Below are 20,016 nucleotides of genomic sequence, written 5' to 3' on the forward strand. Positions count from 1 at the left end.
TAAATGCCTACATGAAAAGAAAAGCAAAAAGGAAAGAAAAAGACAAAGAATCTAATACCTTGCATATTTGCTCACCTCTTGAGGCCGTACCCTTTTAAACGAGTTGCTCATCCTTTTTTGTTTCCCTAACCCTTTTCAGCCTCTAAGGATAGAAAGACTTTATGGCTATAAATTACTAAGTGGTCCTATTTATGAAAAGAAATGGGAATGGCATCTGATTTCTGCTTATAAGGAGCAACTAAAAACATTTATAGTACCAGGTGCCAGGGTGGCACAATCAGCTAAGCATCTGACTCTTGATTTCAGCTCAGGTCATGATCACAGGGTTACAAGATAGAGCCCCATATAGGGCTCCATGCTCAGCCCAGGAGTCTGCTTGAGAGTCTCCCTTTTCCTCTCCCTCTGCCCCTCCCCCTATACTCTCTCAATTTCTCTAATAAATAAAAAATGACAAAAAAACCAAAAAAATTTACAGTACCAACTATAGGACATTTGGCACACAACTCTCATTTAATCTTCATTGCCACTAAAAAGATTATCTTAACTATTTTCCGCTCAAGTGAAGCGCAGAAAGTTTAAGATACTTTTCTTTGGTCACACAGTGGGCAGTGTCATCTCTAAAGCCAGTGCCCACTTCAACTGCACAAACCATACTAAAATGTTCTGTTGTCTCTCCGCCAGCTCGTAGTCAGAAAGTTAGCATACTCCAAGTTCTTTGCACTGGAACTTTTATTCAGACCCACAAACTGAAGCTCTTGCAGCTTTTTAATTCCTGAAGTTTTCCTTGCAAACTTCTATATCCCTTGATTCACAACACACAGCTTTAAATTACTTCTAGCCTTCCCAAAAAACCAAACCCACCCTTCAGAGGTCAAGAACTCACGACTGCTGAGGCTATTAAGAGGAAAATATTGTGAGATCTGAAGCAATTTCCCAAGAAGAACTTGTCAACTGTTTTGAGTGAGCACAGCAGAACTGAAACAAGCACATTGCCTCCCCCAGGGACACTGTGAAAGGGCCACTTCTTGGGACTTGCAGTCCTTTTGCACAGTGTGATAGGGTGTCGCAGGTCTCATTTTTCAGGTATCAAGGGCCTATTGGAATATTCTTAAAAATAAGCAGTTGAGCGATTAGGCAAAGAACAGCAGATGTTAGGAAATAAAACTGACTCCTCCAATAGAGCCAAGTGACGTATGTGTTTTTGTTTTCTCTCTAACACATTACTCTACTAGGAAGTCAGTTTGTACTTGTTTACTTTTAAAAATCTGCTTGCATTATGATTGAAGTCAATCTGTCAGGTCAAACTGAACTAACAGGAAATCTAGATATGGGCCCATAAAGAGTGAAGCTGGGCTCACTTTGGGATATGTGAGAGGTATTAACTAACAAGGAGTAACTTGACTCAGTTACCACTTGTTACCATCTTTTCCCCACTTCAGGGTCCTTCATGAAAGAGCTGACATGAAGGAAATGTCAAGCACAACTAAGAACTGAGAGAAACCCAAATTTTCTCTCCTGCCTTTACAAAGAACACAAAAATATGCTTTCACATGGATTTCTATCCCAAGCTGGAGTGCTGACAAAGTCCTTCAGAGTATCCAAATGCTCCAGCAAATCCAGAGTCAACTACAAAGACACCAAGGCTGTCTAGAGTCATGAAGATGGGTAATCTCTGACTACAGGCCTTGGGACTATGCCACAGAGTCCTCATGAGAGGTGAGGCAGTTATCCTAGAGATACTGCCATTCCTCAAGACCCCACTGGATACGCACTCATGTAGTTTCAACACGGTGGTTCTTATCTGAAAAAACTTGCTATGTCTGTTCTCCCACTAACTGTTTACATTTGGCACACTTGCAGCCGTTTCAGGATCACAGGGAAGGTATTTTCCAATTTTAGTCTGATGGCTATAAATTCAAGAGGTCGAATTTGGGTCTACCCTTTAATTACCTACTAGGTATTCTAGAAAAAACTATGTTGTCTTTTCTTCCTTGTGAAGAAAAAAAATCTTCAGTTTCTAGGATGAAAAAGTTACTTAAAACTAGAGAAGACAAGTGATGCCTAGTTGTCTCATGTGACTCTTGATCTTGGGGTCATGAGTTCAAGCCCCTGTGTGGCATAGAGTTTACTTAAAATTCAAAAAAATTTTTTTAAAAACTAGGGAAAGCTAAATATTCTAGAATTTATCACTGTCATCATGTAAATATCACATAGGCAAGTCATAAGGACAGTAACGTTAGGATTAAGATATTCTCAAACCGTTCGTTCACAACTTCTATGGCAAAAAAGGCTGCAGAGGGGCGCCTGGGTGGCTCAGTGGGTTAAAGCCTCTGCCTTCGGCTCAGGTCATGATCCCAGGGTCCTGGGATCGAGCCCTGCGTCGGGCTCTCTGCTCAGCAGGGAGCCTGCGTCCCCTTCTCTCTCTGCCGGCCTCTCTCCCTACTTGTGATCTCTCTCCGTCAAATAAATAAAAATAAAATAAAATAAAATCTTTAAAAAAAAAAAAGGCTGCAGAGATTAAGTTTCTTTAGAAATACCTGGAGAGGATACTGGAAGGCCTTCTAGAAAAAATAAAATGGAGACTCTTAAAAATCCTGCAGAAGAGCAAGCAAAACTCTTCTAAGAATTCATTGCCAAAATGTGTCCTTTAATAAAGTGTTAGGTCATCTTTGATGAATCCCAAAGGCTCCTTGTTTTAATATACTTTGGAAATGATCTTTCAACATAATAACAAAACATCGAAAGCATCAACTAAAGCAAAGGAGAGAGTAAAAGCTGAAAAAGAAGATCAGAAGGATAAACATTCAGAACCACGAAATACATAATATTCAGTGATAGCTACCACTTAAGGCACAATGATAAATCACACCTCTGCACTAACAGGCAAAGGGCATTCTGCTACTGAGTACCCAGACTGAGTTCCTAGACAGTGTAGACTATCCTACTTCTTTCTTATCCTGTTTTGCTATTCATTTATTCATCTATTAAATCATGAACTTTTCTTGACATTCAAAACATTTAATCAGTTCCTACCAGTTACTAAAAACTAATTACGCCTTCCAAGCTAGGTATATTTCTTGAGTAAGGATGTTTATATAATTCTGGTATAACAAGTTATTTTATCATGTAATAAATTTTACTATCCTATCTAGAAGGATATCATTGGAAACCTCAGAGGCTCTTATTCACCTCTGTATCATTCAAAAATCATAGTATCATTAATTAAGAGTTCTAATGTTGGGGCGCCTGGGTGGCTCAGTGGGTTAAGCCTCTGCCTTTGGCTCAGGTCATGATCTCAGGGTCCTGGGATGGAGCCCCGCATCAGGCTCTCTGCTCAGCGGGGAGCCTGCTTCCCTCTCTCTCTGTCTGCCTCTCTGCCTACTTGTGATCTCTGTCTGTCAAATAAATTAAAAAAAAAAAAAAGAGTTCTAATGTTTATTCAGGTGAACTGCTGGGACAGTAGTCATTAAAATAAATTCATGGAAATCTTTATCTGGGTGTTTTCAGTATTCAGCTTAGTTATGTGTTGTATACAAACTCTGTATGTACAAGCATGTACATCCATTAAAAAATCTCCCATTTCAGGCGCCTGGGTGGCTCAGTGGGTTAAAGCCTCTGCCTTCGGCTCAGGTCCTGATCCCAGGGTCCTGGGATCGAGCCCCACATCGGGCTCTCCACTCATCGGGGAGCCTGCTTCCTCCTCTCTCTCTCTCTGCCTGCCTCTCTGCCTACTTGTGATCTCTGTCTGTCAAATAAGTAAATAAAATCTTTAAAGAAAAAAAAAAAATCTCCCATTTCAAACTGATGGCTCCCTTATTTTAAAAACCCAGCAGTTACTACCACGATCCTCTCTCCCTCCCTCCCTTCTTTCCAAAGCTTTTAAGGGTGGAGGGAGAAGTGAAGAAGATAACATAAAATATTTTATGAATATAAAAATAATATAAAACACAAGTTATATTTTATGTAAGTAAAAAGGAAAGAAGAAACAAGAGCAGATGATAATTGGGGCTTTGTCCATCAGGAGTCAAATCAATGTACCACTAGAATAGTGACAATGAACTCCTAGAACTCTGAAAGGGTCAGTATCTTCCCCCATCCTAAATGTAGTTGGGCCTAAAGAAATGGAATAGCAGATCAAGAGACTCTACAATCTTAGCCATAAAACAAAACCCAGTGATAGATGAGCTCCTGAATCTCTCTTTACGACAGCTGAGGAAAATGAGTCTCCAGAGAGAGATGGCCAACTTTCCAAAACCATAGAAGAGGTCACGGTGGGGCTGGTTACAACACTCGTTCCCCAGTGTCTTATCCAGAACAGCTTGGGAATGGTACCAAAGAAAAACTCATAGAACAAGGGTGCCTTCCTAGGATCCACAGGCATATTTCAGGGACTTTATAACGCCACTGAAATTGTCTGGAAAATTGTATATGGCTTTACGTTTTTGTTTTTGTTTTTTTTTTTTTTTTTTCAGGGAAGCAGGGTCTGCTGCTTTGGTCAGTCTGAACTAGGCCCAGGGTTCAAAAATTTTAGGCACCACTCTGTCAAGGGATGGGCTTGGGGTGCGGGAGGGGAGGAGAGGCTAAAAGTGAATGAGATTAATTCCAAACTAAAAGGAACCCAGATTTTCAACAACCTGAAGACTTTACTTGGGCCAAACAGCCAGTGGAACCATGTAAGATCAAAGTTCTAAACTTTTCTGGTCTGGATGGTCAAAGGATCCTATAAGAAAAACATGTGTTCAAGCAAACTTGGATGTGTTTGTGACCAAAGGTGACAGGGAGAAGAGCAAGCAGTACAAACTTAACTACCAATTAGGTGGTCTCAGAAGACCACTGGTCAGAAGTAACAAGCAAGGCATAGTTCTCTGGAATCAAGGGGGAAGGTTTTGGCAGTATTTGTCATGAGTCATGATGGAAGGTTTCCATGCCTTCTCAAAACCAGGGCAGCCTTGACCTTCAGTCAGGCTTCTCATTCTACCTGCTTGTACAGTGAGCCCGGAAAGGGTTCCACACACCCAGGTGACCTATTTCAATCATAGGGGTCTTTGTTTTCTCATTTCTGATGTCAACATCAGTCCCAGAAGTGGGCAAAGGCCTTGGTACTTGGTCACAGGGAACTGAATACACGTCAGCCATTGCAATTTCCCTGGGAAACAGAAAATATTTTCCCTACTCTATGGATGAGGAAATTGAAGCAAAGGGAGAAATGTCCAAGGTTTTTCAAGGAGGTGAAGAGCCAAGAGCTCCAAGGTTAGAGCTTGCAGCTACAATACTCCACACTGGCTCTGGCTGGATATTCTGGCTTCTTTAGGGAAGCGGCTCTGGAGATTGGGGAAACACTAGTTGCTAAGCACAAGATGTGGGATACAGTTTACACCACTCAACCGTGCATATGAAATCCATCACACATTACAACAGAAGACTTGAGGCCTCACTGGGTAAACGAGATAGGAAAGGGAACCTGGGGGTTACTCATCATTTTCCAATCAGAGATTTATGTCCCTTTTGGAAAGGAGAAGGAAAACCTGGCTGCAGCCCAGTTTTGAGTAATATTTGCCACTGAGAAGCTGTATGCAAAAATTCCTGGCACAAACTTTGGAGAGCTCTTCCGATTGGGCTCTGGCCAGTCCTTACAAATGATTGAGATTTAAAACCCTATCAAATCAGAGAAGCAGGGAGTGTCCTTGGTGCAGCACCATAAATCTCTCTCTAAAGCTAATTTCAAACATAAAATAGGAATGTTCAGAGAGAAAAATTATCTACACATACCTCCTTACATAGAAAAATTTTTTTTCTTAAGTCAGGAAGGGTAGAGGTCGATGGCTAACCGTGGTCTGAGTGGCTAGAATACTGTTGATTATCTTCTTTCACCTTAAATATATTTTCTGATTTTACTGTAATTAAAATAGATTGCTGTGGAATAAAAAATAAAATTAACTAAAGAAAATATAAGTGCTAATAACTTTAAGGGTCAACAGAGAGCCAGAGCTTATCTCATCCAACTGAGTCATTTAACAAAAGAAGAAATGGAGGCAAGCAGAGCAGGGAGCACCTTGCTTGTGGTCACTCGGGCAGCCAGCAAGGGACTCGGAGCCAGGACCATGGAAATCCCCGGAACGACTTCCTGGCCTCCACACCACTCTGTTGCAGCTGCTGGATTCCTTAGGCTAGGAAACCCCCTAAGCTTGGTGCTAGGTGAGAAACAAGTTTATACGGCATTGTAAAATTCAAAACAGCAGCCTCAAATGTCAGACAAAGTACACTAGATTCCAACTCAAGAATAGCTGAAATTGAAACGGCACTCAGAGAGGACGGTTGGGAGGGAACTGGATGTCTGATGCTCTGTCGCTATGGCTACACTGAACGACTATGCTGAACGACTCCATGCCTGTACCAGGTTTTCTTTCTTCTGGCTACTGTTGCAGTTCCCCATCTACAGTGTCTTCCCCTCTTGTTCTGTCTCCCATGTGTTTCTAGAAATTCCTACTCATCCTTTAACATCAACTCCGAAGTCACCTTCTACAATGCCATCCTTTGTCTTTCCTGTTTGAAAAAGTAGTGGGTACTAGCACACCACCGCAGGAAGACACTCCTTGTCCACACAGCGTATTACTATATAAGTGAGATGACTGCTGCTACATTACAGGTCTGCCGCATCCTCTAAATAGCATTCATTTTAATCATCTTTGTATCTCTGGCACCCGGCAGGGACTCAAATGGCAGCTGAATAAATGAACACCTGCTAACAGCCATACAGGAAGACTTTAACCTCTTTTTGCATATCTATGACTTGCCTTTCTATCCTCAAAAGGGCCCATTTGTTGAACCTGAGGCAACAGATTGCTTTGGGGCAGAGATTTTTCTTAAAGTTTAAATAGCTAAATTGAGTATCATTATTTCACACTTAAGTAACAAAGAAACAGGATAGAAAAACATTAGGATTATATAGTATAAAAAAAATAAACGGACAGGTTGGCAAAAAAAAAAAACAACAACCCAAAAACCAACATGTAATTTACTACATGAGGATACCAGCCAAAGTGTATTATTCCTACACCCGCTCTATCACTCAAGGCACATGTACACAGATACATACAAAAAGTTAATAGCAAGTCACCGTGGGAAGTTTAATCATAACCCATCAACAGAAGAGCCCATGGCATGGTAAACACCAAAGTGTATTATTAGGGTTGCTAATTGCTAATTAAAATCCCCAGATCAGGTTTCTGGGCACAGCTTGCTACATCTGTGCAGTGGGCAGGTCCCAGATGGTATGAAAACCAAGACTGGGCCTGCTTCTTCATGCAAGGCTATTCCTGCAGAATCACAAAGGTTATGGGTGACAGATTGTGTAACGAGAACAATATCCACATGCAGTCACCTCAGGCACAGTCCTGCTCCCGACTATAGATTTGAGATAAGTTTCTTGTCAACTTTCAGGACCCAGAAATTAGGCTATTGTTGCATGAAATACCAGAAAGTGTCTAGCTTGGTATTCGGCATAATGGTATTCGTCATACTGTCCTCATTCCTCGATATGGTCTGGGAAGGGAGACACAGGGATTTCCTGGGGTGATGGAAACATTCTAGATCTTGATTGAAATGAGGGGTACACACATGTATACATTTGTCAGAACTTACAGAATTGTTCTCTCTTAAGATTCATGCCTTCCACTGTATATAAATTTTACCTAGAAAAAAGGACCATGCATAAAAATTGAACTCTAATTAATAGGTTTATTTTCTGCAGTAGTATGAGCTAGCAATTTTGAAACTACTTTCTGTATATTCTAGACTTGAGCAGGGAGTAAATACATGCAGGATAATAAGAGCCAGGTTTCTCACCGTTGGAGAAGGTAGTTACAAATACAGGAAGGGGGGAAATAACCTCACCAAAGGGGCTAAAATACATCATGTGGCTCCTAACATGAAGATACATCATCACGTCTTTGGTAGTTCTGCCAAAATTTCATAACCTGACTCTAATCATAAGGAAACATTAGACAAAATCAAGTTAAGGGAAATGCTACAAAATAACCGGCAAGACATCACCATGTTTAGGTTAAGGGGGGAAAAAAAAAAAGGCTAAGGAACTTTTCCAGATTGAGGGAACCCAGAAAGATAGGACAACTAAATGCAGGCTTGATCCTGAACTGGATCCTGAATTGGTCTGGGAGAAAAAACCTATAAAGAACATTACTGGTACAAATAACAACATTTAAAATACAGACAGTGGATTAGATGATAGTATTGTGGCAACATTAAACTGCCTGAATTTGAAAATATATTGTGTTTGGGTAAGAGAATATCCTTTTTTAGGAAATACACATTGAAGCATTTAGTTGGAAAGCACCACAATATCTCCAACTTACTCTCAAAGTTGCAAGAAAAAAAGAAGGGTGAGGAGGAGGAAGCAGGGCGGGAGGGAGGGGAGTGTGCACATACATAAATGGGGCAAAATGCAAACAAATGGTCAGTCTGGGTAGAGTATAAGGAGGTTCTCTGTACTATTCTTGCAACTTTTCTGTAAGTATAAAATTATATCAAAATATAAACTTACCAAAAAAATACCCTAACTTCCCCCCAAAATATTTAGATGAAAGGCTAATAATAACTAATTCAGTGTATTATGAGAAATTCTTTCAAGAATATTGGTTTTAAAATTCTATTTTTTTCCCTGCTGGTAGCAATCCACAAAAACTTCAGTTGGCTCTAAGTTCCTTTTTAGAACTAAAACAACTCATATAGCTTCAAATAAGACTTTTTGAAATTCTGTGGCAGATACCATCATTTTAAGAAAGTCTTTTAAGACAATAATCAGAAATTGGAATGAAAATTCCTCTTCATTACCCTCTTCCCTCCAGATTCTTCAGTATTTTTTCTGTAAGATGGAACAATTAATCAGGCTACCTGCCAAAGTTAAAACCAAACAAGTTAAGAAAGAATTTGTGTGTAGATGATTCGGCCTTCGCTGACACAGCAGAGAACTCTACTCTTCCCCACCTCAGGCCTTATAAAAGGTCTATACATATATATAAATATGGTAATGAACAGAGCACATTACTCAGCAGAGCTTATTCTATCTCCCCCATTTTAACCCCCATTTTTTTTTTTAAAGATTTTGTTTGACAGAGAAAGAGATCACAAGTAGGCAGGGGTGGGAGAAGCAGGCTCCCCAATGAGCAGAGAGCTGGACATAGGGCGGATCCCAGGATCCCAGAGAGATCATGACCCCAGCGAGGGCAGAGGCTTAACCCACTGACCCACCCAGGTGCCCCTATCTCTCCCATCTTTCTGTCTGTATTTGTGTTAAATTAGATATAAGTATGGCCTTGGTCCTGGGGGGACGGTGTGGGGGGATGGTGGGGGATGGAAGCAAAAATACCAAACACTACCAAAGGAAAAAATTACTTCATGGATATCAAAGCAGACTTTTAAAAAAGTGATTTTTAGCCCCAAAGAATCTTTTTGAAACAATAACAACTATGATATGACTCAGTATAAAAATATTATGCTAAGTATGCATTAAGAAAAATTCACATGCACAGAGATGAAACTATAATTGGATTTGTCATTTCAAAGTATTAATGTTGGGTTTGCAGATAATAGAGAATGACATTCTCCTAAGCGAATAAAGAAGTTAGCCAAGTAAGTAAATACTGTGTTTCTACTGTAAGGAAATACGTGCACCAGTGAAGCAACCTTTTCAGCACAAAAGAAATTTAATACCCAGACCACATGAAAAGTGATCGCTATGGGAATAGCACAGCTGTTAAAATCCAAAGCAGTTTGTATTAAATTGTCCAGCATGTTTATGTAAAGCAGGACTCTCAGAATGACCACCAAGAGGAATTAACTTTGCTAACAAAAAAAGTGATACCTATATTTAATGCTCACAATACGTGTGAAAGCATTAAAAATGCAAAGCGATTCTCTTTCAAAGAATAGAAGGGACCTCAGTTAGCTGGTATGTTTGTGATTCTTTCACAAACAGTATCTCAAGGGCTAATTTAATTAGTAATAGAACAAGAAAGAATGGGTGTTTGCATTTCACTTACAGAACCCAGTTACCTTTATTTCATTGAAAGGCCTGGTCTACAAAAAGCCACAGAAAAACTGACCTGTGCCAAATGATTTCAGCATGAAAATTAATACTGCCAAGTTATTCTGAGACCAATTAGCTCAGCCATTCAAAGAAAAAAAAATGTGCTCACTAAAAAGCATATAATTCTAAAACTTGCATTTCTGAACACAGAAGTAGACATCCATAAGGCCTTGACTTGAACAGATATGATACCTCAGAGAGACGACAAAAAAAAAAAACACAACAAGCTCGTGGGTCACTACTGAGAAATGGTAAACTTTAAATCTAAACACTGACACTTGGGATGCATAATGATAAAACAGCTTAGTTTACTTTTTGAAGAAAAAAAATTACTCTAAATGTTTCAGCACCTAAAATTAACCAAATTTATCAACATTCTCAAATCTGAGTTAAGTTTTTAGACTGGCTAGCATCGTGCTTCTCAGCTTCTCATAGGATTTACTGACCAAGTAAAGTCTTCCCCCCCTAACATACACGGGGGTGGGTGGGGGGAAACTTATCAACTCAGAGTGGAGAGAATTTCTCCAGAATTCAATCCTTTCCGTACTGCCAGATGAGTCTCCATGGCAAAAAAAAGTCCTGAATTAGAAGTAAGGGGCTAGGGTTTCGGATTAATGACCCCAAAACTATTTTGCATAATACTTGAACATGAAAATCTTATCAAGGAGTTTGAGTTTTAAAAGCCCAGTTTAAATCACTGGGCATCAATGGCTTAAAGAAAATACAAAAGAAAATTAGCTATAAAATTAGCATACAAAAGAAAATTAGCTATAAATACACAGTATACAGGCACAAGTAACTCAGACTATCTCTAGACCTATGAAAAAGTGAGATGCCATCACTGTGGTTTGGAGATACATCAGCCGGTTCCCATTACAATGGAGGACATGCCAGCTCTATTTTTAGAGCCTCTGGAAAGATCAAAGCTGAAGGGGCCCTTTTATGTGCTCCCTAGCCAGGCCCCTAATCTCTGTTTACTTTTTGTCATTATATAGATCTCCAAAAGACAAACCATGAGGACTGCCTAGTATCCCTCCTCCTCTAAGAACACTTAAAAATTGCTCTGTGATGGTCCATGTGAGCAAGGAACCTCCGGGTAGGAGCAAAACCTAAAAGTTCACATTCAAGCTAAAATTATTGTGATGCAAGTATTGATACAGAACTACAATATCTAATTCAGTCTCTCTCTGTACTATAAATCAAACTTTCTCAGGCTGGTTTCTCTGTGAGAATGAATACACATAAATGACAAATCCCCTCCAGTATTTTAGTCCCCCTCAAGAAAGTCCTCAGTTGGGTTCAGTGCCTCTCGCTGGTAAGGGTAACAGATTCATTTTGAAAAACAAGTCCCTCAAATGCAGAACGACTTACTTTGGCAGAACAAGCTGTACATTTGTCAAACGCCAGACTGACAGGAAGGACATTATCAAATCGTGACAGAAATCCCCGGATCTAAAAACAAAACAGAACAATTGACATCAAGCTCAGAAGGCCCATACCTGTGAAATATATTTGTAGTTTCTGACAAAAAGTGGGAAATAATATGGTGGTCTTGACTGATTACTAGCAAAAATGAAGTGCAGCATGGATAGCTTTCCTTCTACTATAATCAGTTTGAGGAAGTACTATAGCATGTCTTTTATTCCATTAGGAACCTACAAACTTTGTATACAGGATATGATATTGGGTGGGGCTTCACAGGTGAGGCCTGGGGACTACGCCAGGCAGAGATAGTTCTAAATTTACATCTAGTTATTTGCTTGACTTGGAATAGATAGGGATAAAAATGCAAAACATCACCAAATTTATGGGGAAACAGCGCCACCTCAAGCATAAACTTCTGGACTACAACTAACTGCCATTTTCAAGGAATCAGCTATAACCAGGTTTCAAAAACTAGGATTTAAGTAATTTACTGAGATTATACCTCTCTAGAACTATACTTATGCCAAACAGGAAATTTTAAGCTGTTGTGTAGATCATTAACATACTATTATGAAAAACATGAATGATAAACTCTGTTAAGTCTCCATAGGACTTGGCATTTATAGTAAGTCAGAAACATGAATGAATCCTCTCATGAGTTAAATTATTTGATCTTCCCCACTATCTCCATTTTATGTTGATAAAATTCAGATTCAGAAAGGTGACACAACTCGGCTCAGGAAAACAGAAAGTGACAGAGCTAAGATTCAAAAGTAGGCGTCTTTACTCCAAACACGGTCCAGCCTCTTCCTTTTACCTTACCTCCCTTCTTCCCTTTCTCTCAAGACATCACAGGTTTGTCTTCAATATTAGGTCTCAACATAAGTTGACAATCTCACCTGAAAAGAGCAAAACAACCCAGCCACACACCCTTGTTGCCTTTAGCTATCCTACCAACACTTTCCCCAAAATAAAAAGAAATAAAACCTGACAAACTCTTCAAAGAAAAAAGCTTTCTCCTGGATTGGGATAACTCCCATCTTCATGCCTGCACTGCACCTAGTCTAACTGCTTGTTCGTGCTGGAAAACCGAACATGGCTTGGCTATCTTTTAAATACTCTTTTCAATGTAATCCAAGATCAAAAGAGCGTTTGGTAGAAAGGATAAATTAGATAGCTGTATTAGTTAGATGGCCTCATTGTGAACCTCTGAAAAATGTGACAATCTTTTAGTTTCCTAAATCTCAGGAATGTGGTAACCATTTCATTATATAGTACTGGAGGCACAATCAGGGTTTAAGTTCGCTATTCAGGACACCAAAACAGGAGACATCAAACTTCTAAGAAAGACTTTAACAGGTCATAAATGGGAATGCTGAGATCCTCATGAGATCAAGAAGTGAGAGGCTTAAAAGAATTCTCAAAGTGAGTCTTCTCATACCTCAGTTACTTTTATATTACATTTATATATATACATATATATATATGTTTATATATAAATACCTTTTATACTAAGTTCCCAAAAATGTGACCATATTTTGCACATTTTCTATTAAAATGTTCATTGATATAGCCTATGTTAATGCCTCCACAGGCATTTTGTAGGAGAAAACCACAAAAAGGTTTTCTTCATTCTTTTTTCTCCTACACCTAATATCAAGCTTTATGCTATATAAAGAAATATTGGTAATTTTCTCTGCTAAACTGTCTCATGATTACAGATAGGAGGTAAAGCTAAAGGCAAGGAAGACAGAAGACCAAGATAGGAGCAGGAAGAAAGGCAGGAAAGAAAAAAATAAAAACAAAAAACACAGGTGGTGAGCAAGAGAAGAAAAAGGAACCAAAATGAATGGACTGGCTAAGTATGGGCCACACACTATTGTTTAGCACCCCAGACAGCTCTTTACTAGGAAACTGTGATTCATTTTCCCAGGAAATGAAGTAAAGTAACATCTGTGTATGAGGCCTTTCAAATTCACCAAGTTGGTATCAGAAGGCCTAGAGCTCAAAGTAATTAGTGTTAAGTAATTTTATTTTATTTTTAAAGATTTATTCATTTGACAGAGATCACAAGTAGGCAGAGAGGCAGGCAGAGAGAGAGGAAGGGAAGCAGGCTCCCTGCTGAGCAGAGAGCCCGACCAGGGCTTGATCCCAAGACCCTGGGATCATGACCTGAGCCAAAGGCAGAGGCTTTAACCCACTGAGCCACCCAGGCACCCCTAGTGGTAGGTAATTTTAAAAAGGAAGGCCTTCTTCTCAAACCTAATGCATCAGCCTCCTAATGGATATCTCCACAGGTGAGCTCCCACCTTCCCATATAATGCCACACTCTGCCATTGATGTATTTTTCTAATACACAGCTCCTGGGTGTGTCACTTTTTTTTTTTTTTTAATCAACTTTCTAGAGCTGAAACAAACACGACAGAAAATTCCTTATGCTGGCATTCAAGATCCCCCCACTAACCTGGGACCATCCTGCCTTTCTAATTATGTCTTACATTCAGTCTGCTCATAGGCCTAATGTAGCTACTAACTAAGCTGAAGTACAACTTCCTTCTAAAGACATTTCTGAGTTCCTGACCTTGTCTCATGCTGAATTCTGTGACTCAGAACCCTTCCTTTTGGAAACAGCTACATAGCCAAATCTCCATCTTCCTTAAAAGCCACTCAATGCAAACAGACCTTTCATAAATCCTTAATCTACCTATCATCAAGCTTAGAGATAATGTCTCCATCACATGAAATCCTTCTTTTTGATATTTATTATTAAATACCTTGTGTAATAGTTATTTTAGAAATCCCAATAGGTTAGAATATAATTCATGTACTACAAAATTCATCTTTTAAAAGTATATTATTCAGAGGCTTTTAGTATATTCACTGAATAATACAATTATCACCAATATCTAATTTCAGAACATTTCATTACCCCATAAAGAAACTGAGAACCCAGAAATAATTAGTCCTCATTCTTCACTTTTCCCAGGCCCTGGTAACCACTAATCTACTTTTTATTTCTGATTTGTCCATTTTACATATTTCCTATAAATGAAATCCTACAAGACTGGCCTCCTTTACTTAGCATGTTTTCATCTATATTATATCCTATATCTGTACTTCATTCCTTTTTGTTGCCAAATAACATTCCATTATATGGATATACCACATTTTGTTTATCCATTCATCAGTTGGGACATTTATTTTGGGTATTGACAAAATTGGGTATACAGTAACTCCCATTATTTTAGGAATTAATGAGTCATACGGTAACTGTATTTTTAACATTCTGAGGAACTGCCAAACTATTCTCCAAAGTGACTGTACCTACTGTACCCACCTACAAGGCCAACACTTGTTATTGTCTTTCTGATTACAGCCATCCTAGTGAATCTGAAGTGGTATCTCACTGTGGTTTGATTTGCATTTCTCTAATGACTAATAATGCTGAACATTTTCCCATGTGCTTCTTGATCATTTGTAAATCTTCTCTGGAGAAATGACTACCCAAATTCTTAAACTAATTTTAAATAGGGCTTTTTTTTTTCTTTTTATTGTTGAATTTTAAGAGTTTCTAAAAAAGATATTCTGAATACAAGTTTCTTTTCAGATAAGATTTGCAAATATCTTCTCTCATTCTATGGGTCATCTTTGCACTTTCTTGATGGTGTTCCTTTTGAAGTGGAAGAATTTTTATTTTCATGAAGTCTTATTTATTTTTTCTTTGGTTGCCCCGTCTTATGGCATCATATATATATAAGAGACCACTGTTTAACCCAAAGTCATGAGGATTATGTTTTCTTCTAGTTTTATAGCTTTAGCTGTTATATTTATGTCTATGATCCGTTTTGAGTTAACTTTTGTATATGGTATGAGATAAGCATCCAAATTCATTCCTTTGCATGTAGAAATCCAGTTGTCCCAACACTTTGTTGACAAGACTATTCTTCCTCAATTGAATGGTTATCAAATGACCATGAATTTAAGAATTCATTTCTGGACTCTCATTTCTATTCTGTTGATCTATATATCTATCCTTATGACAGTACAAAACTGTCTTGATTATAGTGGCTTTGTACTAAGTTTTGAAACTTTGTTCTTCTCTTTCAGGATTATTTTGGCTATTCTGGGTCCTTTACCTTTCCATATGAATTTTAGAATCAGTTTGTGTGCTACACTGAACAAAAATATTTATTTCTCTTGCCTATAAAGGGCAAGACACAGGTTGAACTATTTGTATTTGGCCATAGCACAGTGACATGCTTTTAAGAGAGACTACATATTACTATGAAATGAATGAATGAGAAAAAACACAAACATCCCAAAGCCTACCAAATTATTCATATCTCAACTATACAGAGAAAACAAGTCGGAAATAAACCACAAGAAAAACTCCAATGTAGCACCATTCACATTTTCCAGGCAATCTGGAAAATCACCAATGCTTTAAATCCCCAGTATTAAAAATGCACTGAGTTTCCACAATATGCTCTTCATTCCCCCGATCTTATAAGAAATGGGTAAAATTTAAAGAGCAGGGATTGCTACTTAAAATTTGAGCACTTTCCTTAGACATGGTTAGAAATCGCAGAGCAATCTAAAATCCAGGTACACTATGCAAAATCCTAATAAATATATTCACACATATTTAAGAGGCCAGTCCCCAATTCACAGTCCAAGACATTTTAAGAATTTGTTCTTAGCTTGGGTGAGGAAAAATTCACCATCATCTTCCTACTTAGAAGTGCACAAAGGATGTAAAGCAATATGCTCAGTGTTTTTCTAAACTTGCCTGAGCAGAGAAAAGAATCCCCTGGAACTTGATTCAAAAGGGCTAGGATAAAGCCTGAGAATCTGTATGTTAACAAGAGCCCCAGGTGATTCTCATCAGGCAAACTTGTGAAACAGGAGCTTTCAGTTACCAAACTTATTTACACCTTCCTGTGGTTTGCTGTATACCACTCAACATCACCTGTTAGAGGTCAGAAAACAGATGGAAGCTTTTAGCAAAGTTCTCATTCTTTCCACGTTTTCTAAAAATAGCACCACCACATCTACCTAATTTTGCCCACATCTAAAATAACATTCAAATGAAAAGGCTTTATGAAATGACATTAAACTCATTTCTCCATCCACACAGTAACTAAAAAGTAAGGCCTCTTGACACTGCTCAAGGTAAATTCTCTAACTTTTGGGACTGCACACAGTTTACTGTAAACTCTTATTCTAATACTAGCATTTGCTGTCAATCTTTCTGTATAGGAGGGTAGGCATTAAACAGCTATTTTAAAATTTTAACTCTACCTAGAAATAATAACACTAAGCACATGAGAGAAAACAAAAGAGCAAACAACAAAAAATAACCCATGCTCCAAAAAGATGTTTACTCCCATTTTTGTATTTTTTAAAAATTTTTTTAAATATTTAACTTCCTCCTAAATGGCCTCCTCTGAATACCAAGGGGGAAAAACTGCCCATTTTACAAACACACATGCCTCTATACCTAGCTTTGGGGCTAGTAAGAGATTCCTTAGATGGGCCAAACCTTGCCTCCTATCCTACACATTTTATATTTTAAATTTACATTAAATTTTTTTCCTCTTAATACAGAAAAGAATAAGGAAGAAATTTAGATGGCCCATATGGAAGTGGGTCTGTGGTTGCCTGGGACTGAAGGTGGGGATATTACCTGGGAAATGCAAAAAAGAAATTTTGGGGTTGACTGGGATGTTCTACATTTCACTTGGGGTGGTGGTTATATATGTGTATGCGCTTGTTAAAGCTCATTGAAATGCACACTTAAATTATATTATATAAATTATACCACAAGAGAGGTAATTTAAAAAACCTTCTTAACATTTTCAAAATAGTACAGAAAGGCACAAAATGAAAAGTGTAAGTTCCTATTGCCCCCAATCCCCTTGTCCTCAAAATAACCTCCGGCATCAGCTTCCTGTGTTGCCTTCTAACAACAACAACAAAAATATTTCATGCACAAACCCGCTCTACAATGTATCTTTGCTAAACCCCCTGAATATGTAAAAGCGTATCTGGGAATGACAAAACCTAGAAGAAATACAATTAGCTGTGGTTTCTTGGCTCCCTTAGCACTCATGGTCCCCAGGTCCCATCAAGGATGAAAGCGGCCCAAACTGAGTTGAAATCCCCATTGTCAAACACTAGTAAGGTATTGGTGGTATTTGCCTTTGGCTAACAGGGCCTTGAAAGAAGGACAAGCTCCCCTCACCAGAAGTAAAAGAAACAAACAGAAAAACAAACTGGCAGGAGATATGAAAAAACCACAGAGCAGGGCCTTTAAACTCTTTGGCCTCCCTCCTGGCCCTCCCAGCAGGACAGTGGGCGGTCCCAGCCCCAAGGCATTAGACACACCTGTGCCTTGCCTAATTAGCTCCACAGACTCATAGGCAAGAATACCTGCTTGGGCTGGAGGTGTGGGCTGGGGCAAGGTGTCAAGGGTCCTTTTGGAAATAGAATTTGGGTTGGTGGAAGCACAGAACTCAAAGGCAAGTTCAAAGAGCAGGATCTGATCTGTGTTAACTTGACAAGTAATGTACTTTGTCCCACTGAATGCCACCAAGAAGTCCCTCCCCCACCTTTTTTTAATAGACTGAAGCTATGGTTCTCAAATGCCTAACGTCCCTGGAGGCTGTCACTCAGTGGATCTGGAAGAGGGATGGGAAATTTGATTCTGAAATGGCTCCTGAGGTAACTCTTGAGGCACAGCCAGACATGGGAACCCCTGGATTGGGCTGTCTTTCTCTTAAAGGCTAGCTGACTCCAAGTCTACATCCAGACCCGCTCTGATCTCCTTCAGTCCATTCTTCTTCAGGCAGCAGCCAAATCTTACCATGTTATGTCCAGTTCATGACTTTCCACTGGCTTTCCGCCGCCCCTGAGGTGAGGATCCAAGCCTTTTTTTTTTTTCTTTGGATCCAAGCCTTTTAAATGGCTTATTGGATCCTGACTGCCTCCCCTCCACCCCATCCCCCGTGCTTCCCCAGGCCTGTGTTATAGGCACATCTGCAGCCCTGCAGGTCCTCAAACTCACCAAGCACCCTTCTCGCCCATCTTCTCCGCCTCTCCTATGCCTCCCTTACAGTGCTTACCCCTCTCCTTTTTCCCTTCCGCATAAACAGCTGCTCCCTCCTCTCCTTGCAAGCTGTGCGGGAAGGCATGTCCTGAAATAATGTAGAAAATGGGAAGGGAGGGAGGACAGCACTATTAAGTGCCATCCCTGTGCCCTGTGCTCTTGGGTATTTTCGCTCATTTATCTCAATCTACCCTCACAACCATCCTGTGACTTTCTCAGGGAAGTAGCATGGCTTGCCCAAGGTTCCACAATCTCCCAGTGGCAAAGTCAGGAATCTGAGTTTTGTTCAGATGTTCTAAAACATCTCCAAAGCCTGGGGAAGAGAGCTGCAGAGCACGGGAGAGATGAAAAGAAAGAAGGAAAGAAAAAGAAGGCCACAGGAATAAAACGAACAAAAAGTCCTGCAAAGAACAAAAACTCAATACCTACATGGCAGCTATCAGGGCCTGGGTGAATGAAATTATCTTCAGTCATTTATGCCTCGTTGGCTACAAAATCAATAGATCAGGAATAGAAAGGAGCCGCTTCCATTCTGGGCTACTGCTGGCAGTGTGTACAGCAAAACTGAGTAAAATCAGCTTGAGCTCTAAGCCCACCTTGCCTCTATGGGAAGCAGAGAGCCAATGCCCACAAAGTGCCCACGCTGAGCAGGCACTGTGTGGCCACAACTGAACCAGCTGCACTGACTTCACACCAGTTTCCAGCAGACCTGGCAACACTTCAAGAGCTTGGAGTTTGCATAAATAAAAATGAACTCCAAACTCCAAGAGATGAACTTTGGACGTTGAAGGGTCTTAATGAAAATCAATGCCAAAATGCGGAGTGAGAAATTGCAACACCCCACGCACGGCACAGTCACCCTCATTTCAGACAATGGCATCGATGACTACCAATGGTCCTCCTCTCCTTAAGTGAACTGGACACCAAGGGACAGAAGGACTGAGCTGCACATGAGACAGCAACGTTCTTAGAAAAATCCTGCAGAATGGTGCTGGCTAATCTTTTCAATCCTTCCCAATGTACTCATTGGAAGGCTTCCAGAGTTTTATGGAGATTCTTTGTAACTCTTTAGAAGAGCACAGAAGTTCCATTTTACCATTTTAGAAGAGCATAGAAGTTCCATTTTACCATTTTAATTAAAAGTGAAAGAGAAAGATAAAACCAACATTTACTAGTATCCCTTATGTGCCCAAAACTGTGCTAGTGCTTAGTAAATGTAATATAACCTGTATATTAATTCCAGGAGTTTATTATATAATTATCCCCATTTTACTGGCATGAAACATGAAATTCAGAGACAACTGGTAACCTGCCCAAGGCCACACACTAAAAAGTGACAAGAGCTGTTTCAAATATTTTGTAAAAGGAGCTAAAGAAT

At 39.5% G+C, this 20,016-nt stretch overlaps 1 protein-coding gene across 3 annotated transcripts in view; it reads right to left on the bottom strand.

Moving 5' to 3' along the window:
- ATG7 (autophagy related 7) overlaps positions 1-20,016 on the bottom strand; it is a 239,498-nt gene that overhangs the window by 146,926 nt on the left and 72,556 nt on the right. For all 3 annotated transcript variants that reach the window (XM_080816773.1, XM_080816771.1, XM_080816772.1), the window contains one exon: positions 11,477-11,557. In XM_080816773.1, coding sequence (XP_080672899.1) covers positions 11,477-11,557 — 81 coding nt within the window. The remainder of the gene's footprint in view (positions 1-11,476; positions 11,558-20,016) is intronic.

The sequence above is a fragment of the Martes martes genome (genome assembly GCF_963455335.1).
Source record: "Martes martes genome assembly, chromosome: 1".
NCBI classification, from domain to species: Eukaryota; Metazoa; Chordata; class Mammalia; order Carnivora; family Mustelidae; genus Martes; species Martes martes.